The sequence below is a fragment of the Theropithecus gelada genome, chromosome 14 (assembly GCF_003255815.1).
Source record: "Theropithecus gelada isolate Dixy chromosome 14, Tgel_1.0, whole genome shotgun sequence".
Taxonomy (NCBI): Eukaryota; Metazoa; Chordata; class Mammalia; order Primates; family Cercopithecidae; genus Theropithecus; species Theropithecus gelada.
The window spans coordinates 21,392,790-21,412,635 of NC_037682.1; the positions used below are offsets into that span (position 1 = coordinate 21,392,790).

Sequence of the window (19,846 nt, forward strand, 5' to 3'; positions counted from 1 at the left end):
CAAGAAAGGAGTAGTAATTAAATACAAAAAAAAGCACAAGAGAAAAATCAACAAAAATTAAAAGTTGAGGCCAGGTGGAGTGGCTCATGCCTGTAACCCCAGTGCTTTGGGAGGCTGAGGCAGGAGGATTCCTTGAAACCAGGAGTTCAAGACCAGCCCACAACAACATAGCAAGACCCCGTCTACAAAAAAAAAAAAAAAAAAAAAAATTAGCATAGTGGGACAATTCTGTAGTCCTAGCAACTGGGGAGACTGAGGCAGGAGAATCACTTGAGCCCAGGAGTTTGAAGTTACAGTTAGCTACAATCGCACCACTGCACACCAGCCTGGGTGATGGAGTGAGACCCTCTGTCTTTTAAAAAAAAAAAAAAAAAATCAATTCTTTGAAAAGATTATAGATAAATCTCCAACAAGATTCATCAAGAAAGAGATAAAACAAAAATTGCCAGTATCAGGAATGAAAAAGAGTATATCATTCCAAATCTTACAGGCTTTAAACAATAAGAGAATATTATGAATGACTTTATACCAGTACATTTTGTAATTTAGAAAAAATGAACAATTCCTTGGAAAATACGATTTATCAAAACCAATACAAGAAGAAAATCTGAATAGTATTAGAGACATTAAAGAAATTGAGTCTGTAGTAAATATGCAAGGGTGCTGGTTGGGAAGGAAGGGAACATGGAATGGATAGAAGAAAGTTACAAATATTAACTATGGTCTGGAGATCAAGCAACAGAAGCAAAGAATGTGGTACCTATGCATATTTTCTCCTTTCCTTATGTATATATACTTGGATATATAGACCAGTTTATTTTTCTTCTTTTCTAATTACTATCTGAAATAAGAAGTATTGCTACAATTTATTCAGGTTATACAATTTATGTAAATTTATGCTATTTATTCTTTGCGTGTTTACAGTTGGTTCAGCTTCTTGAGTCTGTACATTTAAGTCTCTTGCTAATTTGGGACGTTTTTAGCCATTATTTCTTCAAATGTTTCTTCAGTCCCACATTCTTTCTCTTCTTCTGAAATTCTAATGACACAATATTATATCTTTTGTGATTGTCCCACAAGTCCCTGAAGCTCTGTTCATTTTTCGCCTATCTATTTCTTCTCTGTTGTTTACACTGGAGAATTCCTATTGATTTATCTTCAAGTTCTCCAGTTTTTTCTAGTTATCTCCATTCTCCTACTGAGCCCATCCAGTGAGTTTTCAATTTTAGGTATTGTAATCAGTTTTGAAATTTCCATTTAGTTCTTCTTTATATCTTCTTTTTACTGAAACTTTCTGTTTTCCATTTGTTTTAACAGTACTCATAATTGCTTATTAGAGCCTTTTTTGTGATAACCTTTTAAAAATCTTTATCAGATAATTCCAACATCTGTGTCACCTTGTTGGCATCTGTTAATTATCTTTTCTCATTGAAGTTGCAATTTCCTGGTTCCTGGTATAATGAGTAATTTTGGAACATTCTGATTATTGCTATAAGATGCTGGATCTGTAAATTTTCTCTGTTGGTGTTTTCTACTTCACTAATTTAGCATTTACCTTGCTTCCTTCCTTCTACTTGCTTTGAGTTTAATTTACTCTTCTTTTTCTAGGTTCTTAAAATAGAATGAACTTTTGGTCACTGTTTTAGACTTTACTTCTTTTTATAAGCATTTAATGCTATAATTTTCCCATAAGCACTGCTTTAGGTGCATCCCACAAATTTTTTTTCCAGTTTTGAAAGAGTTTACTTACAATAAAAACTATCAATTTTAAAGATATAATTCACTGAGTGTTGACAAGTGTATATAATTATTATAACCACTACCATATCATAATATAAAACATTTCCATCACCTGAAAAGCTTCTTCTTGCTTTTTTGTGGTCAATCCCATCCCCCAGCCCTGGCAATGTAGTTTTCTCTACTCTAGAATTTCATATACATGGAGTCATACAGTCAGTAGCCTCCAACCTCTGACTTTGTTCACTTAGCATCACACTTCTGAGATTTATCCATGTTGCTGCATGTATCCATTTCTTTCTTTTTATTGCTGTGTAGTACTCCCCTGTATAGATATTCCACATTCTGTTTATCCATTACCAGCTGATGTTTCTAGTTTAGGGATCTTATAAGGATAAGTCTTTATGTAGACATATGTCTGCACATATTTATTTCTTTTGGAAGCTGGGTCATATAAAAAATGTTTTATATGCCAAACTGTTTTCTAAATTGGTTGTACCAGTTCACATTTTCACCAGTAATGTATGAGTTCAAGTTGCTCCACAGCCTCATCAATACTCAGTATTGTCATTCTTTTTAATTTTACTTATAGCCATTCTAGTGGAGATATAGTGGTAAACTCACTGTGCTTTTATTTTAAAATTGCTGTAATGACTATGATGTTGAGGATTTTTGTGTGTGTTATATCTCTATATCATCCTTTATTTACTTATTTATTTATTTATATTTTTATTTTATTTTTTTGTTTGAGATGAAGTCTCATACTGTCACCCAGGCTGGAGTGCAATGGTGCGATCTTGGCTCATGGCAACCTCTGCCTCCCAAATTCATGTGATTCTCCTGCCTCAGCCTCCTGAGTAGCTGGTATTACAGGCTCACACCACCACACCCAGCTAATTTTTTGTATTTTAAGTGGAGATGGGGTTTCATCACATTGGCCAGACTGGTCTCAAACTCCTGACCTCATGATTCACCTGCCTCAGCCTCCCAAAATGCTGGGATTGCAGGTGTGAGCCACCGCGCCCAGCCTATATCATCTTTTAAAAAATGCTTCAAGCAGTAATTTTTGCTCAACCCACCCTTTCCCCCTCTGTTTAATCCTATTCAGCTTTTTTAAAGAAGTTATTCTTATTGACAAGTTATAATTATATATATTTATGGGGTACAATGTGATAGCTCCATACACATACACATTGTAGATAAGCAAATCAGACTAATCCATCACCTTGCATACTTATTTCTTTGTGCTGGAAAAATTTAAAATCCATTCTTTTAGCAATACTGAAATATAATATATGTCATTACTAACTATAGTCACCTTACTGTGAATAGATCACCAGAACTATTCCTCCTCTCTAACTGAAACTTTATACCTTTTGACCAATATTTCCCCTTTACCCGCCTTTCTCTCCAACGTCTGGTAACCACCATTCTACTCTCTACTTCAATGAGGTCGGACTTTTAGATTCTGCATTTAGTGAGATAATACAATATTTGTCCTTTTGTGCCTGCCCTCTAGATAGCATAATGTCCTCTAGATTCATTCATGTTGTCACAAATGATAAAATTTCATTCTTTTTTCAAGCTGAATAGTATTCCATTGTGCATATGTATCACATTTTCTTTATCCACTCATCTGTTTATGGATACTTAGGTTGATTCCACATCTTCGCTATTGTGAACAACGCTGCAATGAATATGAGAGTGCAGATATCTCTTCAATATACTGATTTCAATTCCTTTGGATGTATACCCAGAAGTGGGGTTGCTGGATCATATGGCAGTTCTATTTTTAGTTTTTTAAGGAACATCTATACTATTTTCTAAAACAGTTGTATCAATTTACATTCCCACCAAGTGTACAAGGCCATACATGTGTGGTCCATTTCTAAACTCTTTATTCTGTTTCATTGTCCTATATATCTAAATTTATCCCAATACTATCATGTCTTGATTACCGTAGGTTTATAGCAAGTTTGAAAACAGGGAGTGTAAGTCCTGCAACTTTGTTACTATTTTTTTAATTGCTTTGACTTTTTCAGGTCTGATGCATTTCCATTTCAATTTTAGCTTGTCAATTTCAATAACAAAAAGCCTTCTGGGATTTTGATTGGATTTCTTTGAATCTATACAATTTGGGGAGAATTTACATGGTAACAATACTGAGTCTTTGGATCCACAAGCATGCTATATCTTTCCAATTATGAAGTTGTTCTTCAATTTCTCTTGGCAACATTTTTTAGGTTTCACTAAACATATCTGGCACACATTTTGTTGAATTTTTCAAGTATTTCAGTTTTTATGCTACTGCTAGAGTATAAGTAACTTTTCTTGTAGCTTTTTGGAAATATAGCTGATATACAATAAATAGTTATTTAAAGTGTATAATTTGACATGTGTTGGCATCTGTATACACCAGTAAAACCATTACCCCAATTAAAATAATGAACATATCCATTTCCCCTAAAAGTTTTTTGTACCCCTCTGTTATTCGTCCCTCCTGCCCTTTACAGCCTGACCCTTCCCACTTACCTTCCAGGCAACCACTGATCTTTCTATCTCTAGGGTTAGTTTGCACTTTCTAGAATTTCATATATATGGAATCATAAGGTATGTTCTCTTTTTCATCCTGCTTCATTAACTTAGCATAATTATTTTGAAAAATGTCCATGTTGCTGCATGTATCAATAGTTACTTATTACTGAGCCATATTCTACTCTATGGATGTATCACAATGTTTATCCAGTCAACTGTTGATAGACATTGTTTTATTTTCTCCAGTTTTTGCCTACTACAAATAAAAGCTGCTTTCAATGTTAGCATACAAGTATTTGTACAGACATATGTTGTCATTTCTCTAGGGTAAATACCCATGGGAAGAATGGCTGGTCATAAGCTAGATGTATGTTTAACATTTTAAACTCCAAACTGTTTTCCAAAATGGATGTAACCAGATTATGGATCATGGTAAAGTGGAAGGGCATACAGGCCAGAATAATCTTCTCTATATCTTTCATATGTGTGTTGGTAAGGGAGATTTATTCATTAATCAAATGTTACTGAATTAACTACTGAATACAATGAACTGGGTTAGGCACAGAGGACACAGCAATGAATAAGAGAGCCATGGTTCCTGCCGTTTGCTGCTTACATTCTAGAAGGAAAAACAGACACTATACCAACATAGTTCACAATTATTTGCTCACAAAGACATACAGAGTGCTCTGAATCCAACCTGACTGGGGACTCTCTGAAAGCTTCGAGATAGTAACAGCCGAGCTGAGTGTTGAAGGATGAGTAGAGATTAAGAAGACAGATATAATCCCAAGGGACTGTGATAACACCACAAAATAGTAATTCTGGGATCCAATATAACTCCCTTAGGATGTAAATGTTTACTTATTTATTCCCTTAATCAGTCAAGCCTGCTCCCAATTCCTGCATGAAAATCAATCCTAGGCTTCAGCATAAAAAGCAGGATTTAGGAGCATCATGATCTTTTGTCTCTTGATTCAACACTAAACTGAGTCCCTTCTTCAAGATAGAAATGTCCCTTCTGAATAATGAAAACAACAATCTCTTTCGTGAATCATAGTAGAATCATGAATGGAATAATGAAAATAGCAGTAGTCATAATGATAACAGCAGCAGCAGCTAACATGGCATCTGTAAAGTGTACAGTCTACTGTCCATCACACAGGAGGTGTACTTACTGCCCTTTGGTGCTTACATTCCAAAAGGAAAAAAAGACACTAAACAACATAGTTCACCATTATTTGCTCACAAAGAGGTATAGAGTGCTCTGAACCCAACCTAGACTGGGGAATCTCACTTTCCATGTGGGAGGCACTATGTAATTTCATCCAATGCAAATAATAACCTCATGAAGTAGATACTGTCATTACCATTTTATATAAGAATGAACTATGTTCCAGAGAGATTAAATAACCTGTTCATCATCATAAATCGGTCAGTGATACAGCAGGAATTTGGGCACAGAGGCCCTAAAGCACCAATGGTAGGGGTACCTAAAAAATGTATTTGTTTGCCTTAGAGTCAAAATAATTTTGTGACAGGCAAATGATATGCTGATGACTGTAAGTACTACTTCTGAGGACCACTGATCTCAGGCAAATGTCACTCACAGTAAAATCCTCAGGGAAGACAGCACAGTGTCAGAAAAATTTGGATTTAAATCCCAATTCTTCCACTTATTAGCTGTGTGACTATAGGCAAGTTATCTAACCTTACTTAGTCTCAGTACAGAATGAGAAAAACATACCTGCTTTGCAGGCCTGGGCCAAGATCATAAGTAATGTATGGAAACACTCAGGACGTTGACAGGAACATAGTAAGTTGTATATACAAGGTTGTTATCAAAGTTGTTCCTTCCATAGCGTCTGGAGATTGTGCCTAACAGAGATAAGAAAGCTTCCTGGTTTCACTCTTCTAATAATTACTTCTTTAGAGGTAATATGGAATCAAACACAAATAATCAGAGGAAAGAGGTAAAGATTCGAGTTCAGTCCCTTTAAGTGCTGCAAAACTTCCTCTCGTTAACATATTCTTAGTTGCTTAAAACAAACTCAGGGTTGAAAGAAATCAAAGGAATACATTTAGCCCACCCTTCTTTTAGCAGTCTTCCTTTAGACCAACTGAAAATACTAAAGAGACAGCACTCTGTCCATCTTGGCCATGCTGTTTTGAACATTCCTTTTTTCCACCTCTCTTTTGCCACAAAAATAAACAGATGAGTAGCATTTGAAGCCATTATATGCAATGAAGAGAGAAATCACTGGCAAAAAAAAAAAAAAAAAAAAATTAGTCTTTTTTCCATGACTTGATTAGAAAAACAAGTAGGCAATTTGTTTTTAAAATGGGAATAATAGTATACTAAATATCATCCAACACCCTAGACACTATGCTGTAAAAGTCATCTTCTACGAATAAAAATAAATCCAAAAAGATGAATGTATGTTTTATTAACTACTCTCATGCCTTTCATTGGTCAGTAACTACATCACCCAGGGCATTACATATCAATCTATTTCATAACAATTTCTTTTACACTCAAATGAAGCTACATTTTTTTAAAAACCTGGGAAAACTTGAGCTTTTAATTTTTGGTGGTGGTGATAAGTGTCGGGGGGAGTGGATTCCTTTTCCTTTCCCTTAAAATCCACCTTCGATTTAAGTGTTTAAAAATACATTTCTATAATAAATACATGTACTAAATATAGCTTCACTAAAAAAAAGTATGATTTAAGAACCCCAAATTCAACAAATCCTCAGTTAACTAAAGAAAATGGTTACCTCACTCCCCTTTCCCCTGAGCCAGCTATAGCTAAATGACTTGAACACTCTGCGTGCTTAAGTCTGATACCACCTCTACCCCCAGCCGCAGGCCTCCGCCTGTCGTCATCATGCATCTCACGTACACCCTGACAGGGCCCATCAATTCCTATTGCTTTTCACCAGGCCTCGACTCTGGCACTTTCCCCTGGGGAGACCTTTACTGGTCTCCATACTTAACCCTTGAACCCAGCCTAATCCATCAGCCTCATTGAATAAACGGTGATAGGGAATGTTTCTCCCTAAAGACAGGCAGCCAGCCTCTCCACTTAAAACTCAGAAAGAAAGTCATCAACAGGGTCTGCTTTGTTTGTCAGTGTCGCCAGCTTCTTCACTCATTGATGTTTTTATTGTTGCAGTGCCCAGCTGCTTGAGTCAAAGGAAGTGGTATTCAAGGAGACATCAATTAAGTGCTTGTTAAATGCTATAGATGCTCTTTTGAAATTGTCCCCTGGGACTCTCTTTGGGAGTTCCCAAAACCAGTGGAAGGCACAGTTGCCATTTTGGAATAGGGTTTCTCCAGTGCTTCACAGAACAGCTTCATAACCCACACTCTTATGCACACCTTTTGGACTCTACTGGCAGATTTTAGGAATTCTGACTTTTAAGAAGGAAATACAATACTCTTTTTTAGGAAAGACAAGCAGTCATAGAAAGTAATATTAAACATATAAACATACGGTGTAAAACCTCCTTACCTCATAACCAAATTGCAGCTCGTCAGAGGTCAGCATAATGATGTCATCATCAATGGCCAGAACAGCTTCCGTCTCGATTTCATCATAAGGGAAGAAACGGTTACTTAACTTGTTTTCAGCAGTCCTCACAACTTTTAATGGAACCCGGATTTTGGGCCAGAGAGAATCTGGAAAAAGGGAAAAGGTATTTACTATTCTCTTAATTTTGTGAGGAGATAAAGTAGTAAAAGCATGACATCACAAATGAGATAGAAGAATCAACTTCTATCCATGGCTCTCATCAAATCCAAAGGTACAACTGTGCCAGGGGAGATTCTCACAGATGCATCTTTATTATTATAAAAACTATATATACTGTACATACACACACACATACACAACACATATACACACATACAATATACATACATATTTATCCTTTCTAAATCCTTGTAACATTACTAATTCTCAACACTGTCCTAACTAGAATGAACACATTGGCTTCAACTCACAATTGAGAGGCAGAGAAGCCAAACGACTCGACCAAGGTCACAATGACAGGAAGAAAAATAAAGTCTGCATTACCTCATTCTCAGGATCAAGACTTTAATATCAGAACTCTACCCACCTGTGGTAAATACTCTGTAAAATACTTCCAGGTAAGTCTATCCTAGCTGAAAACTTGCCTGTAGCTGTTCTAGGAAATACAGTGTATGTGCTGAAGATGTCTGCCCCGACGTGCCCACCTCCGTCATGCAATCAAACAGCTTTCAGTGCCGCTAAAATCCACCCCTCATCAAAGTATGTTTCATTGAATTAGTGTAGCTTCCTTAACTCAGCACTGTATCCCCTCCCCCTGACTCACTAGGTTTGGTTTCTCATCATGACCAATTTACAAAGTAAATATCAAATTTCTAGGTCCAATTATGTGGGATTTTCTAGTATACTAAAGAAGCACCAACCCATGACTTGCCTTATATTTTTTTCCCATTCTACTTTATGAAATGACTGGAGTAATTGAACCACAGGTTCTTTGTTTTAAAACACTGCATTTAGCAGAGATGAAATTCAAACTTCTTTGGTACAGTACCCATGTCCATAGATGTCAGAGGGCAGTTTGTTTGTTACACATTTATCAAACGAGAATAGGAAGGCTAGGTATCATACTGCTTTCAAAAAGTCCATCATGTCATTGTAGAAAAATCTCATTTTTGTGGGTCTTGAAGTCCCAAAGCGCTCATGGCCACTCCAAAGTCACCATAATGAAGGAGAAGTATGATACAGGGAAAGTCAGTAGGGAAAAGCTGTCTTAACTGACTGCATGTAAAATGTTTTACTTCTGCATAGTTGTAATATACCTGGTTGTAGAACACACTGTTGCGGCACTCCCAGGGTCTCGGAAGGGGCCTGTGCAAGTGAGAGGCCTTGTAGTCAAGGAAGAGATTCATGGTCTTAAAATAAACCTGTGGCACAGAGCCTAAAAGAGAGTGGTCAGCTCCAAAAAGTGTGTTTGGGAAAGGGCTGAATCCATGACCAAAGAAATAACCCTATGGGCCACTGCCTTTTCATCAATATCAACAGTTAATTATAGTTAATTCTTGGCACATAATTGATAAACATCTTTGGAATAATGCACGAACACATGACTGAAAGACTGGAGGCCTGAATTCTGCATTATCTATGGGATGTTAAGCAAGTCCATTCTTCTCAGGACAAGAATAAGCAGAGGGAAAGGGAGAAGTGGACTTTGTTAAGCAACTAATATATGCTAGATGCTTTACAGATGCACTGTCATTCAATCCTCCTGACAACCTTATGAGGCAGGAATTATTTACAAAGTAGTATTTTCACGGCTCAGAGAGGTTAATTAACTTGCCCAGTGATACACAGAAAATAATAAAGCTAGTATTTGAACTTAAGTCTGTTTAGCATTAAAAGACCAAAAAGGACCTGCAGCTTCAGAATTCCATGTTTCTCTGGATCTGGAACAAAACTAGTAAGGTTCAATCACTTTCTCCAGCAATCATTCTTATTCTTGCTTGATCCCTACTTCCTATATCAGATAAATAAAATCCCTGTCATACAACTACCGTTTCCAAATCCTTGTAAAACATGAATACATTGTAACAGTGGTCCTCAACCTTTTTGGCACCAGGGACCAGTTCTGAGGAAGAAAATTTTTCCATGAATGGGGGGGAAGGTGGGGCAGGGATGGTTTTAGGATGAAACTACTCCACCTCAGATCATTCGGCATTAGATTCTCATAAGGGGCGCGCAACCTAGATCCCTGCATGAGCCGTTCACAATAGGGTTCTCACTCTAGTGAGAATCTAATGCTGCCCCTGATCCTACAGGAGGCGGAGTTCAGGCGGTACCCACCATTCCTCCTGCTGTGCAGCTCGGTTCCTAACAGGTCACAGATGGCTACGGGTTCATGGCCTGGGGTTGGGGACCCCTGTACCGTAACATCTAAAATGAAGGAGGTTATAGCCCTACCTACCAGACCAGTGGTTTTCAAAACTTTTGGTCTCAGAATCCCTTTATGCTCTTAAAAATTATTGAAAATCCCAAAGAGATTTTGTTTATATAGGATACACACACACACGTGTGTGCACACATGCACAAACACACACATAAACACACTACTTACTATATTAGTAATTAAAACTAAGGAAATTTTAAAACATGAAATACATGAAAATATACAAGCACACATTCCATTAGCTGTGGGAAATGATGTCACTCATGACCTGTAGATTCTGGAGAACTCTACTGTACATTTGTGAGAGAATAAAAGAAGTGGAAAGATAAATTATGACTAAGTGTGATTATGAAAATAATTTCCATATCCTGGATCTCCTGAAACGATCTCAGGGATGTTCACGGTACCCGGATTACACTCAGAAATCAGAGTTAGACTCTGTTCAGATTTGGGTACCACAACGTTAAGAGAAGTACCAACAAGCCCAGAAAATAGTTGAGAAGAAATAACAAAGATAGTGCAGGCATCTGTATCCAGGCTTTCTATAGAATGCTTAAAGAAATGAAGTGTGCCACTTATCACTTTATTGCCTCTCAGTTTCAACTGTAGTCATCATTGCCCTGTTAGTGATAGCCGAACTGGACCCTGCAATCATGTCTCCTTTGCCAGCTGGCATGGCGTCACACTGGGTCAGTACAGGGCACTGAAGGGCCAGTGCAGTGCGTGGGGGTGGCTTTCTTCCTGGTTCTGGTATGCCTTTTATACTTCTTGCTCCAGTAGTGCCTGGCCAGCAGGCAGGCAGGCAGGCAGGCAGGCAGGGGCACTTGTCTCTAGCAAGTGTAAGTAGCACCTCTTCCCTGGGGCGGCTTCCCAACAGGTTCTAGCACACCCCAACAGGCTTCCCAGTGAACTTAACAGCACCCCTCCAGGCAGCTTCCCAGCAAGTTCTGTGGATGCCCCACCAGCAACTCAGCCAAAATTCTCCCTGTGGGTAGCTCCAGGTGAGCTCCACTAAAGCCCTAGCCAGTTTCCCAGCAAGTTCACAGATTCCTGTTGAATTCTATGTGTAGATGAGGGCATGATTGGGTTTCCTGCTTGTCAACTTTGGCCTGTGGCACTTCAGTAAACTTTACTAATCCAGTGAGTGTGATTAGTAAGGTGTGAATCTCAGATCTAGCTGGGGAAGGGGCTCTCCCAAGTTTATTTTCTATAATCTTTAGAGTTCTCTTTACCCTTTAGTAGGCAAATCCTGTTACTAGTTAATAATTCTTCAGATTAAATTTTTCCTGTTCAAATTACCATGCGGTTTCTGTCTCCTAAATGCACCTTGACTAATATTCTTGGGCTATCAGAAAGATTATCGAATGAAAAGGGAATTGTTCTCTATGGCCTCTAGAGTTAGAAGCATGACAAATGGAAGGGTAGAAGTTACAGGGAAACTGATTCAGACTTAAAATAGGTAAGAACTTCCTGATGGTATAAACTGTTCTAAGATGTGTTGCGTTCAGCAGCACAATGTGCCCTTTTACTTCAAATGCACTCACTTAGGTCAGATTTCTACTTGATATCAGGTGGAAACTAAACAAGATGCCTCTATGGCCAAGGATTCCACGAGGCAGCAAACATCACAGAAAGAACACAGTCTTTGGAAACAGCTTCGGATCCCAGGTCTACCACTTACTTGTCATGTGACCTTGAACAAGTTAAACACCCTGAGCCTGCTTCTTCAACTATGAAGACGGAATAACGACGCCACCATCTTGACATGATTGACTGTGAGGACGAATGGGAAAGTATTCAGCAACACAGTGCCCAGAACACCGGCGGTAGTCACTAAATGTCAGCCATGCTGTCTCTGGAAAGTCTGCGTCTACCTACAGAACCAGAGCATTTTTTCTGAACCCTAGGTAGCAGTGTCAAAGTGGTACATTTGAGATCTGGTACAATCCAGTGGTATACCCCTGGCTCAGGTCTTCCACATCCACTTTGAGAGAAGCAAGATCCCTGCCATGAATCCTCTAAACTCTCACACGCTAATAAAACAAAAGAACATGGAACTTTGGTCATGTTAATTCCACAAGGCAACAAACAGCTCCTCTTTCCACTATGTAGAGAAACTAGGCTAGCTACTTTGATTAAGTATGAACGTACCTCTACACTGGATGGAATCTGGACTTACAATTGGGGAATGTGTATAGCATATTCAACCCATAGACAGCTTTCCACACTGTTCATCTATATATGTCCAAAGAATTACCTGAGACCATGTCCACAAAGAACTAACTTGCCTCTGTGAAGTCTTTGAAGGGGAGGTTTTAGAGAGCAATGAAGACCCAGGAGGATGATATGGGGTGCAGGTAGAAATATAGACTGAATCACGGCTTTTTAAGATACATGGTTACTTTTCCCTGTTGCAAGTTAGGTCTGAGTAGCCAAAAGTCGGCTTCGGCAAAAGGTGTCTCCATTTTACTGATCAGCTATCTGTGGACCATCATTATCACCAGACAGGACTCTAAATAGAATTCTCAGTTTCATGTTTTCCCTTTGTCAAATTAAACGGCCTCCATGAAAGAGAAGTAGCATTCCCTCAGGCTTCTGACAGTATCCCTTTTGTGGAGGCCAGAAATGAGAGGGCAGCAATCAAAGAATAAGCATTAAAATTATATCCTGCCTTTAGATAATCCTGATATGGAATTTTGATTCTGGAAAGGTAACCTTTAAAAAAGTCAGGACTGGAGCAGTAGAAGGAGAAGAGCATGAGGTAGGAAAGAAAAATATATGTGAAAAAGAAAAGAGATTTTTTCCTTCCCATTAGTCTTTTCAAAAAAATAGATTTACTTTTCTGTCTCTCTGAGTCCCTGACAAGGATCTAGTTCTTATATATGATCCCAAATCAAAGAACTGACAACACAAGATGATTTTCCTACAACTAAATGGTAATCTAAATAGACATGGGCGGGGGGGGGGGGGCTTAGTGCAAAGGGCGTGAGCTTTGGATCTAGAAAGATCTGTGTTGATTTCTGACAAATTACTAATCTGAGTTTCATTTTTCTTATTTTTGTAAAATGGGGATAATAATAGCTTCCTTGCAGGCTTGTCCTAAGGTCTAGAGATAATAAGCATGTAGCACAGTTCCTATTCCTAGGATTTAAAAAGTATATAATATGGTTACATCATTATCATCTTCACAAATGGATTCTTGTGAAGTCCTATGAACTTCACTTCTCTACTGATAACATGAAGAGGTCTAGACAAAGGATATGGGGGTGACCCCTAGAATGCAGACAGAAACTGTCATAGCTAGAAATCTTCAGGCCTAACTTCTATTGCTTAGCCTAAATGGGGTCTTTTTTCCTTACTCCTTTAAATTCTAAATGAAACAGCATGCCATTGTATCTTATGTCTCATCCTGTGAACCTATAACAGACAAAATAGAAATGTCACCTTCCATTCATACAAAGTAGCCTGAAAAATATGATTTTTCAAATGCATTGCAGAATTTATGAAAAACAAACAGCTGAGCCAGGTGACCTGATAACTTCACAGTATGAGCTTTAGTCCAGCTCAAAGGAGAAAAAGAACTCCTTGTGTTATGGATTTCTTTTTTTAAGTATATTGATTAACGGTTTTCTCCATGTTGGATGCCAAGAGAAATGTGAGCAAAGACATTTTTCTCCAACTTGGCAAAGGTACTACAAAATGGTCAGGTTAACTGAAGATGACCCCAAGTCCCTCCTGCCAATCACTATCATAAATACAACCACAGATTCACAAAATAAATTATCAGATTATCTCCATACGAACCTTAAGCCTACTTCAGAATTGCCTGAGTTGCTGGTGTACAGCTGGTCTCATGAACCAACTCCCCGCAGTCCTAGAACTTGGCTCACAAGGAAGGTGGCTGCTGCTTTTACTCCCCTGTTGACCATCCTGGGTTGCTGACATGCTCAGCCAACACCACCCTGCCTGCTAAGGACTATGCAAATCACAATCTGAAGCTGGGAGGCTCCTGATATTAATACAAATTTAAAACTAAAGTCAGTTAAAAGAAGAAAAGCAGTGGCCTGCCTTTTCTTCTGACAAAGCTCAAAATCAATGTGATGAAAGCTCACTGGAAATTTCAATTGCCTAGTCTAAGTATTTACTTAAACTTAAAACCCAGAAATTTGGACTTAAGTATAACCAAAAGAAAAAAGTATTTGGTTGGGTTGGAGAATGAAAAAAAAAAAAAAAAAAAAATAGGAAGGCGGGTAGATTTCTGCCTACACAAATCCTCCCAGCAGCAGACATGGTAACCACAATATTTATTTTAGTAAATGTAGAGAAAGCGAAAAACATCACTTTTGCCTCTAATATTTCAAAGACTTGGACTTGCTTTTATATATATATATATAATATATATGTTACTAATGCTGTATGTGAAAAATCAGATGCCTTTGCTGGCATGCGGACCAGAGCTGACAGCCTCATTTACCAACTGAACAAACACCCCACAGAAGATTAAACATGGTTCATGTTCTCCCCAAACAACCACATAGCCAGAGCCAGAGCCCTGACCTAAAAACCGCTGTTAGAAAAAAGCCAGTCCAGTCACTACACGTGTCAAAATTAGGGCCTCATCAGTTAAGGGCTCTTTTTCCTCCCTAGAGTCAAAGTCTTTTAAAAATAAAGTCCTGGTCATAAAATTAACCACTACATTGTAGCAGGGTCTTACCAAAAATTAAAACTGAACACCCAACTCCAAAATCTGGGCTCCTGCTACACTGCCTTTAGTTGTGCCAGTGTAGAGGCTTAGATCAAGAAGGGGAAAAAAAAGTTATCCTTTCTCACAGTTTGCAACGATACCTTCCCAAAAGAAGTGACACAAATTCACAATAAATAACTCACCTTATGCCTAAAGTGGCTAACCAGGAGTTATAAGGAGAAGCCTCTTTTGCATTTAGCACTATAATTTGCAATTCTGCCTTTCAGGCAGGACTGCAAGAGCAGGCTGAGTCTCTCTGAAAGCTGGTGGCCTTTGCATGCAGGAGCAAATACAGGCCTGTGACTACCACAAGACACAATAAGCCATTCCAGACCCAATGACAGGCCCCAGACTTCCTTCTACAAATATAACTCATCCTTTATAAATGAAGGGACTAATTAGCAATGCAATACCATCCAATTCACTTCACTCTGGAGAAAGGCAATTGGTATGAATAAATCCAAGTCAACAATTTCCTTCTTCACATAGTTCCTTATAATTGTCTCTCTTTTCCTTCCTTTCTGTATTCTCACCCTCCCTTCTTAAATGATGCCCACATCTTCCTTTTTCTTTTACCCCTTTCCTTCTCCCTCATTAAGTACCAAACAAAACAAAAACCCAGAAAACTGGCCATGCTATAGTGTTGAGAAAGAGTAAACAAATCTTGGCATAGAAAATTAATTTTTAAAAATCAGGGAATAATATAAGACCTTCATTTAAAATAGCTGTTTTATTTACTCAAACTGTGGCTCCCTAAATCTAAAAAGAAAGCATATGATTCTCTCGGAGAATAAACATCTCATGAAGTGAAGGAAAAACTAAAGAATTTTCTCAAGGCAAATTCTGATTTGCCTAACAGAGCCAGAAATATGGTCTTCTTCCAGCCTGGACTATAGATCTACTACTGGCCATTTTCAGGGTTGACTCTCCCGACTTCAGTATATCCATAAAAGAGACTAGCCATAAAAAGTGTAGATACTACTGTCAGGCAATAAACTAGACCTTATCGGTGACAGTGGTGCACATTACTAACTTCAAACTCATTCATTCCTTGCTCTAATCCATCAGAAACTTCCTGGCTTTAATAGGCTATAAATGGCAGGAGCTTTGAAGTCCCTGGGATTAGGATCAGTAATACACAGACTGAATGAGAAACTAAATGCAGGTGGAACATACTCTGTGCGTCCCGAATTAAAAACAAATCCAATGAATCAAATAGTCCTCAACCCTAGCTGCCAGCCAACAGATTACAGGGGTGGCCAAGGCAAGGAACAAAGTGATTAAGGGAGAACCAATGGGAACTTCTAGTGATTGCTCTCCTTAAGGACCTGACTTGAAGTCTGGACAGGGTATGCTTTGCTGCTGACTTTTCCAATCAGACGTGAGGCCATCCTTTTTTATTTTATTATTATTATTTATTTTTGGAGGAAAGTACAGCATCAGCGCAGAGATAAGAAAGGAGAAAACTAATGCCTTTTAAACTGAGTTTTCATGTAAACAAATCAGCTGAGATGGCTGAGGGAAGCTGAGATCTGTTTTCCCAAGGCTGATAGCCTTTGATCCTATTGATTCCTAAGCCCTCAAACACTTGTGGCTACAGAGTATGCCAGGGCTTGGAGTTAAATGGGCCACCCTAGAACAAGAATGAGAGGACTGAGAAAAATGAAGGCATGCTGTCTCAGAAATGGCATTGCTATTGACAAAGCAGGAACATTTATTTAAAACAAAGGATGTGAATAATTTGGCCATCCAAAATCAATCCAGCTGAGAGATGCACTAAGGCTTCTTACCTTCTGGAGGGTTTTTATTCTGATTATTCCAGACGACAAGCAGTTTGGATAGACTGGGCACCTTGGACACTTCAGTGATGACCCGGAAGAGGCTCTCTACTCGGTCGTAAGTGAGGACTATGGCGGTGAACCCTTGAGACTGTGGTGGGATCAGCGGGAGGAAGAGTGGATTGCTCACACTGCCCCACTTCTACAAGAGGACAGATTAACACAGGTCAGAAAAGCAGCTGTAACAATATGGCTCACCCAATATCGTCAGCAAACCCAAACATGGCAGGCTTGGCGGCTTTTACCAGGACTGATCCCAGAGCTAAGCAACTGCTCAAAGTCTTTCCCTCCTCAAAATTTGCATGGACTAATTAAGTTTGGCCCTGATATCACTGAAAAAGGAGCTGAGAACTTTTGCAGCTGAGAAAAGAACTCTAGTTAAACACGACAGACTAAAGCATGCATTTATCTCCACTCTCTCCCCAAACCCAATAAAAAGGCAGTTGATGAATATAAAAGAATACAAATCTACAAGGACAAAGAGATGGGAGAAGAGACAACAGCTGATGGGCCTATTACGATATTTCTGAAAGACGGAAAGGGCTAGAGAAGGGATAGCAGAGGAGGAGTGAGAGTGGAGACGTGGGCACCTACCAGGAGGGGAGGCAGCAATGGCAAGCAAGCCAACCTGGGAATTCACAGGGCTCAGGAATGAAACTCACCAGATACCTTGTGAGGTAAGAGGAGCGGTAAGGTTGAAAACAGGAAGACCGTTAAAAATCTGTGTAAGGAGCAGTTAGAGGCCCAGATTCACAAACCCTCCCTTGATCCTACTGAGCCAGAAAACGACTCGTCCCTTATCCCAGCTAGAGAAGGGAGGTTTCCTTTCTGAGGAAACTGAAGTTCTAGACAGGGAAATACAGGCACAGAGGAGAGGAAAATATAGGCTAAAAGTCTACATTCTGAATGATGGGCCCTACAGCCTTCTTTCCCCTTCAGTTCCCAAAGCGTTGGCAACCATGTGGCTAGCTCGGCACCCCAACATCTTACAGTGAAGTCCTCCAGGCAATAAGCTGGCCTTCACACAGAGAACTTCCAATCAGCTTTTCAGTGCTTCCCTCTCAATCACGAGCAGATTCTAGAATCACAGACATTTCAAGAGCATCTTCAGCATGAATGACAGAAACCAAACGAATAAAGAAGAAAAGGAACTTAGAAGTAACAGGAACAACAGAAGTAGCAGAAGGAAAGTAAAACAGCATCAACAACAAATTGTATCCACTGGGAGATAAGATTCTTCATCCATGAAACAAGAATAAATTCCTATTTTTATTTTAAAAGCTCTATCAAAGAACAGAAACAACTCTTTGACATTAAAAATATAATAGTTTAAAAATTTTTTTAAGGGCAGGATTGCTACCTGGTTGGTCCTGCCAGTCGGGGGAAAAAAGGTCAGGATTGCAAGATAAAGATGACAAAATATTCCAGACTGGTGAACAAAAAGGCAGAGATGAAAAATAAGGACAGAAAAAATGAGAAAATCTAGGAGGTCCAACATCCATTTAATATGAGATTCCGGAAAAGAAAACACAGACTATGGGAGAAATAAATCTATCAAAGAAATTAAAGAAGTTCTCAGTACGTAAGATATGAGAGGTATGAATTTTCAGATTGCAAACGATTAACAGAAGTAGCACAGTGAATTTTTTAAAAAGACAAAAATAAAAAAACAAAAACCACTGCCATATTACAGTGCATATTTCTAAACACAGAGAATAAAGAGAAAATGCTCACAATGTGTGAAAATAGGTGAGAAACATATGAGTTCAATGTACAATTCTCAAAACTTATCTGTTAAGTGTGAAATGTTTTTAAAATAAAGTTTAAAAAGTAATGAAAGAAATTCAATCTCTTTGCTATCATTAAAATATTAAGTACTTTTAATACAGCAATGTAAGCAAAACTGTTTTTGTACTGATAATAATTAAGATTATTTAAATGTTCTTATATTTTTTACCAGCTTTATTAGGATATGATTCATATACCATACAATCTACCCACTTAAAGCATATAAAGGTTTTGGTATATTACATCATTCACTTTTTAAAACTGTAGTAAAATAGATATAATATTAAATTTGCCATTTTAACCATTGTTAAATGTGTAATTCAGTGGCATTAATTACACTCATATTCCTATGTTATCATGCAAAAAGCCCCGGACTGAACTCCATCTTTGCCAGAAGGTGGCTGAATATGAAATGTCCTATCTGCTATCACGGCTGCTGCATACTTCCCAGCCTTTTATACTCTGGGATTGTCAAGGTCCCCTATCAATCTCATCCATATCACTGATGGACACCCATCACCACCTTTGTGACAACGGCTGCCTGCCAGATGTAAGAGTGTGGGATGAGAAATGCACACAAACACACGGAATACACATGGGATGGAAACTCAGAGAAGCTGAATGCGATTCCTGGGGTCCTAATTTCAGGATATTAAAGCCAAAGTGTCCACAACATGCTATAATTAGATTTCACAACCAAGACACAATAGGAAAGGCCATCTTTTCTTTTTCTTTTTTTTTCTTTGAGACAGAGTTTCACTCTTGTTGCCCAGGCTGGAGTGCAATGGCACAATCTTGGCTCACCTCAACCTCCATCTCCCGGGTTCAAGAGATTCTCCAGTCTCAGCCTCCCAAGTAGCTGGGATTACAGGCATGCACCACCACACTCAGCTAATTTTGTATTTTTAGTACAGACAGGGTTTCTCCATGTTGGTCAGGCTGGTCTCGAACTCCCAACCTCAGGTGATCCACCTGCCCTAACCTCCCAAAGTGCTGGAATTACAGGTGTCAGCCACCACGCCCGGCCAGGAAAGTCCATCTTTTCAATGTTGACCTTCTGTTTCCATGACATCACACTTTAATATTAAACTGTAGTCTTAGGAAGGTGCCTGGATTTTCGTATTTGACCTTAGCAACTCATTGTATTTCTAGAAACCTTTTTGAGTTTTCTACCCCAAATTTTATTCTTTATCTCTTCCTGACCTTTATGGAAACTGAAGTCAGAAAG

The 19,846-nt window shown here is 38.6% G+C and overlaps 1 protein-coding gene across 1 annotated transcript in view; it reads right to left on the bottom strand.

Moving 5' to 3' along the window:
* EXT2 (exostosin glycosyltransferase 2) overlaps window positions 1-19,846 on the bottom strand; it is a 157,080-nt gene that overhangs the window by 28,350 nt on the left and 108,884 nt on the right. The window contains 2 exon segments of the mRNA XM_025356328.1: window positions 7,788-7,954; window positions 16,783-16,972. Coding sequence (XP_025212113.1) covers window positions 7,788-7,954; window positions 16,783-16,972 — 357 coding nt within the window.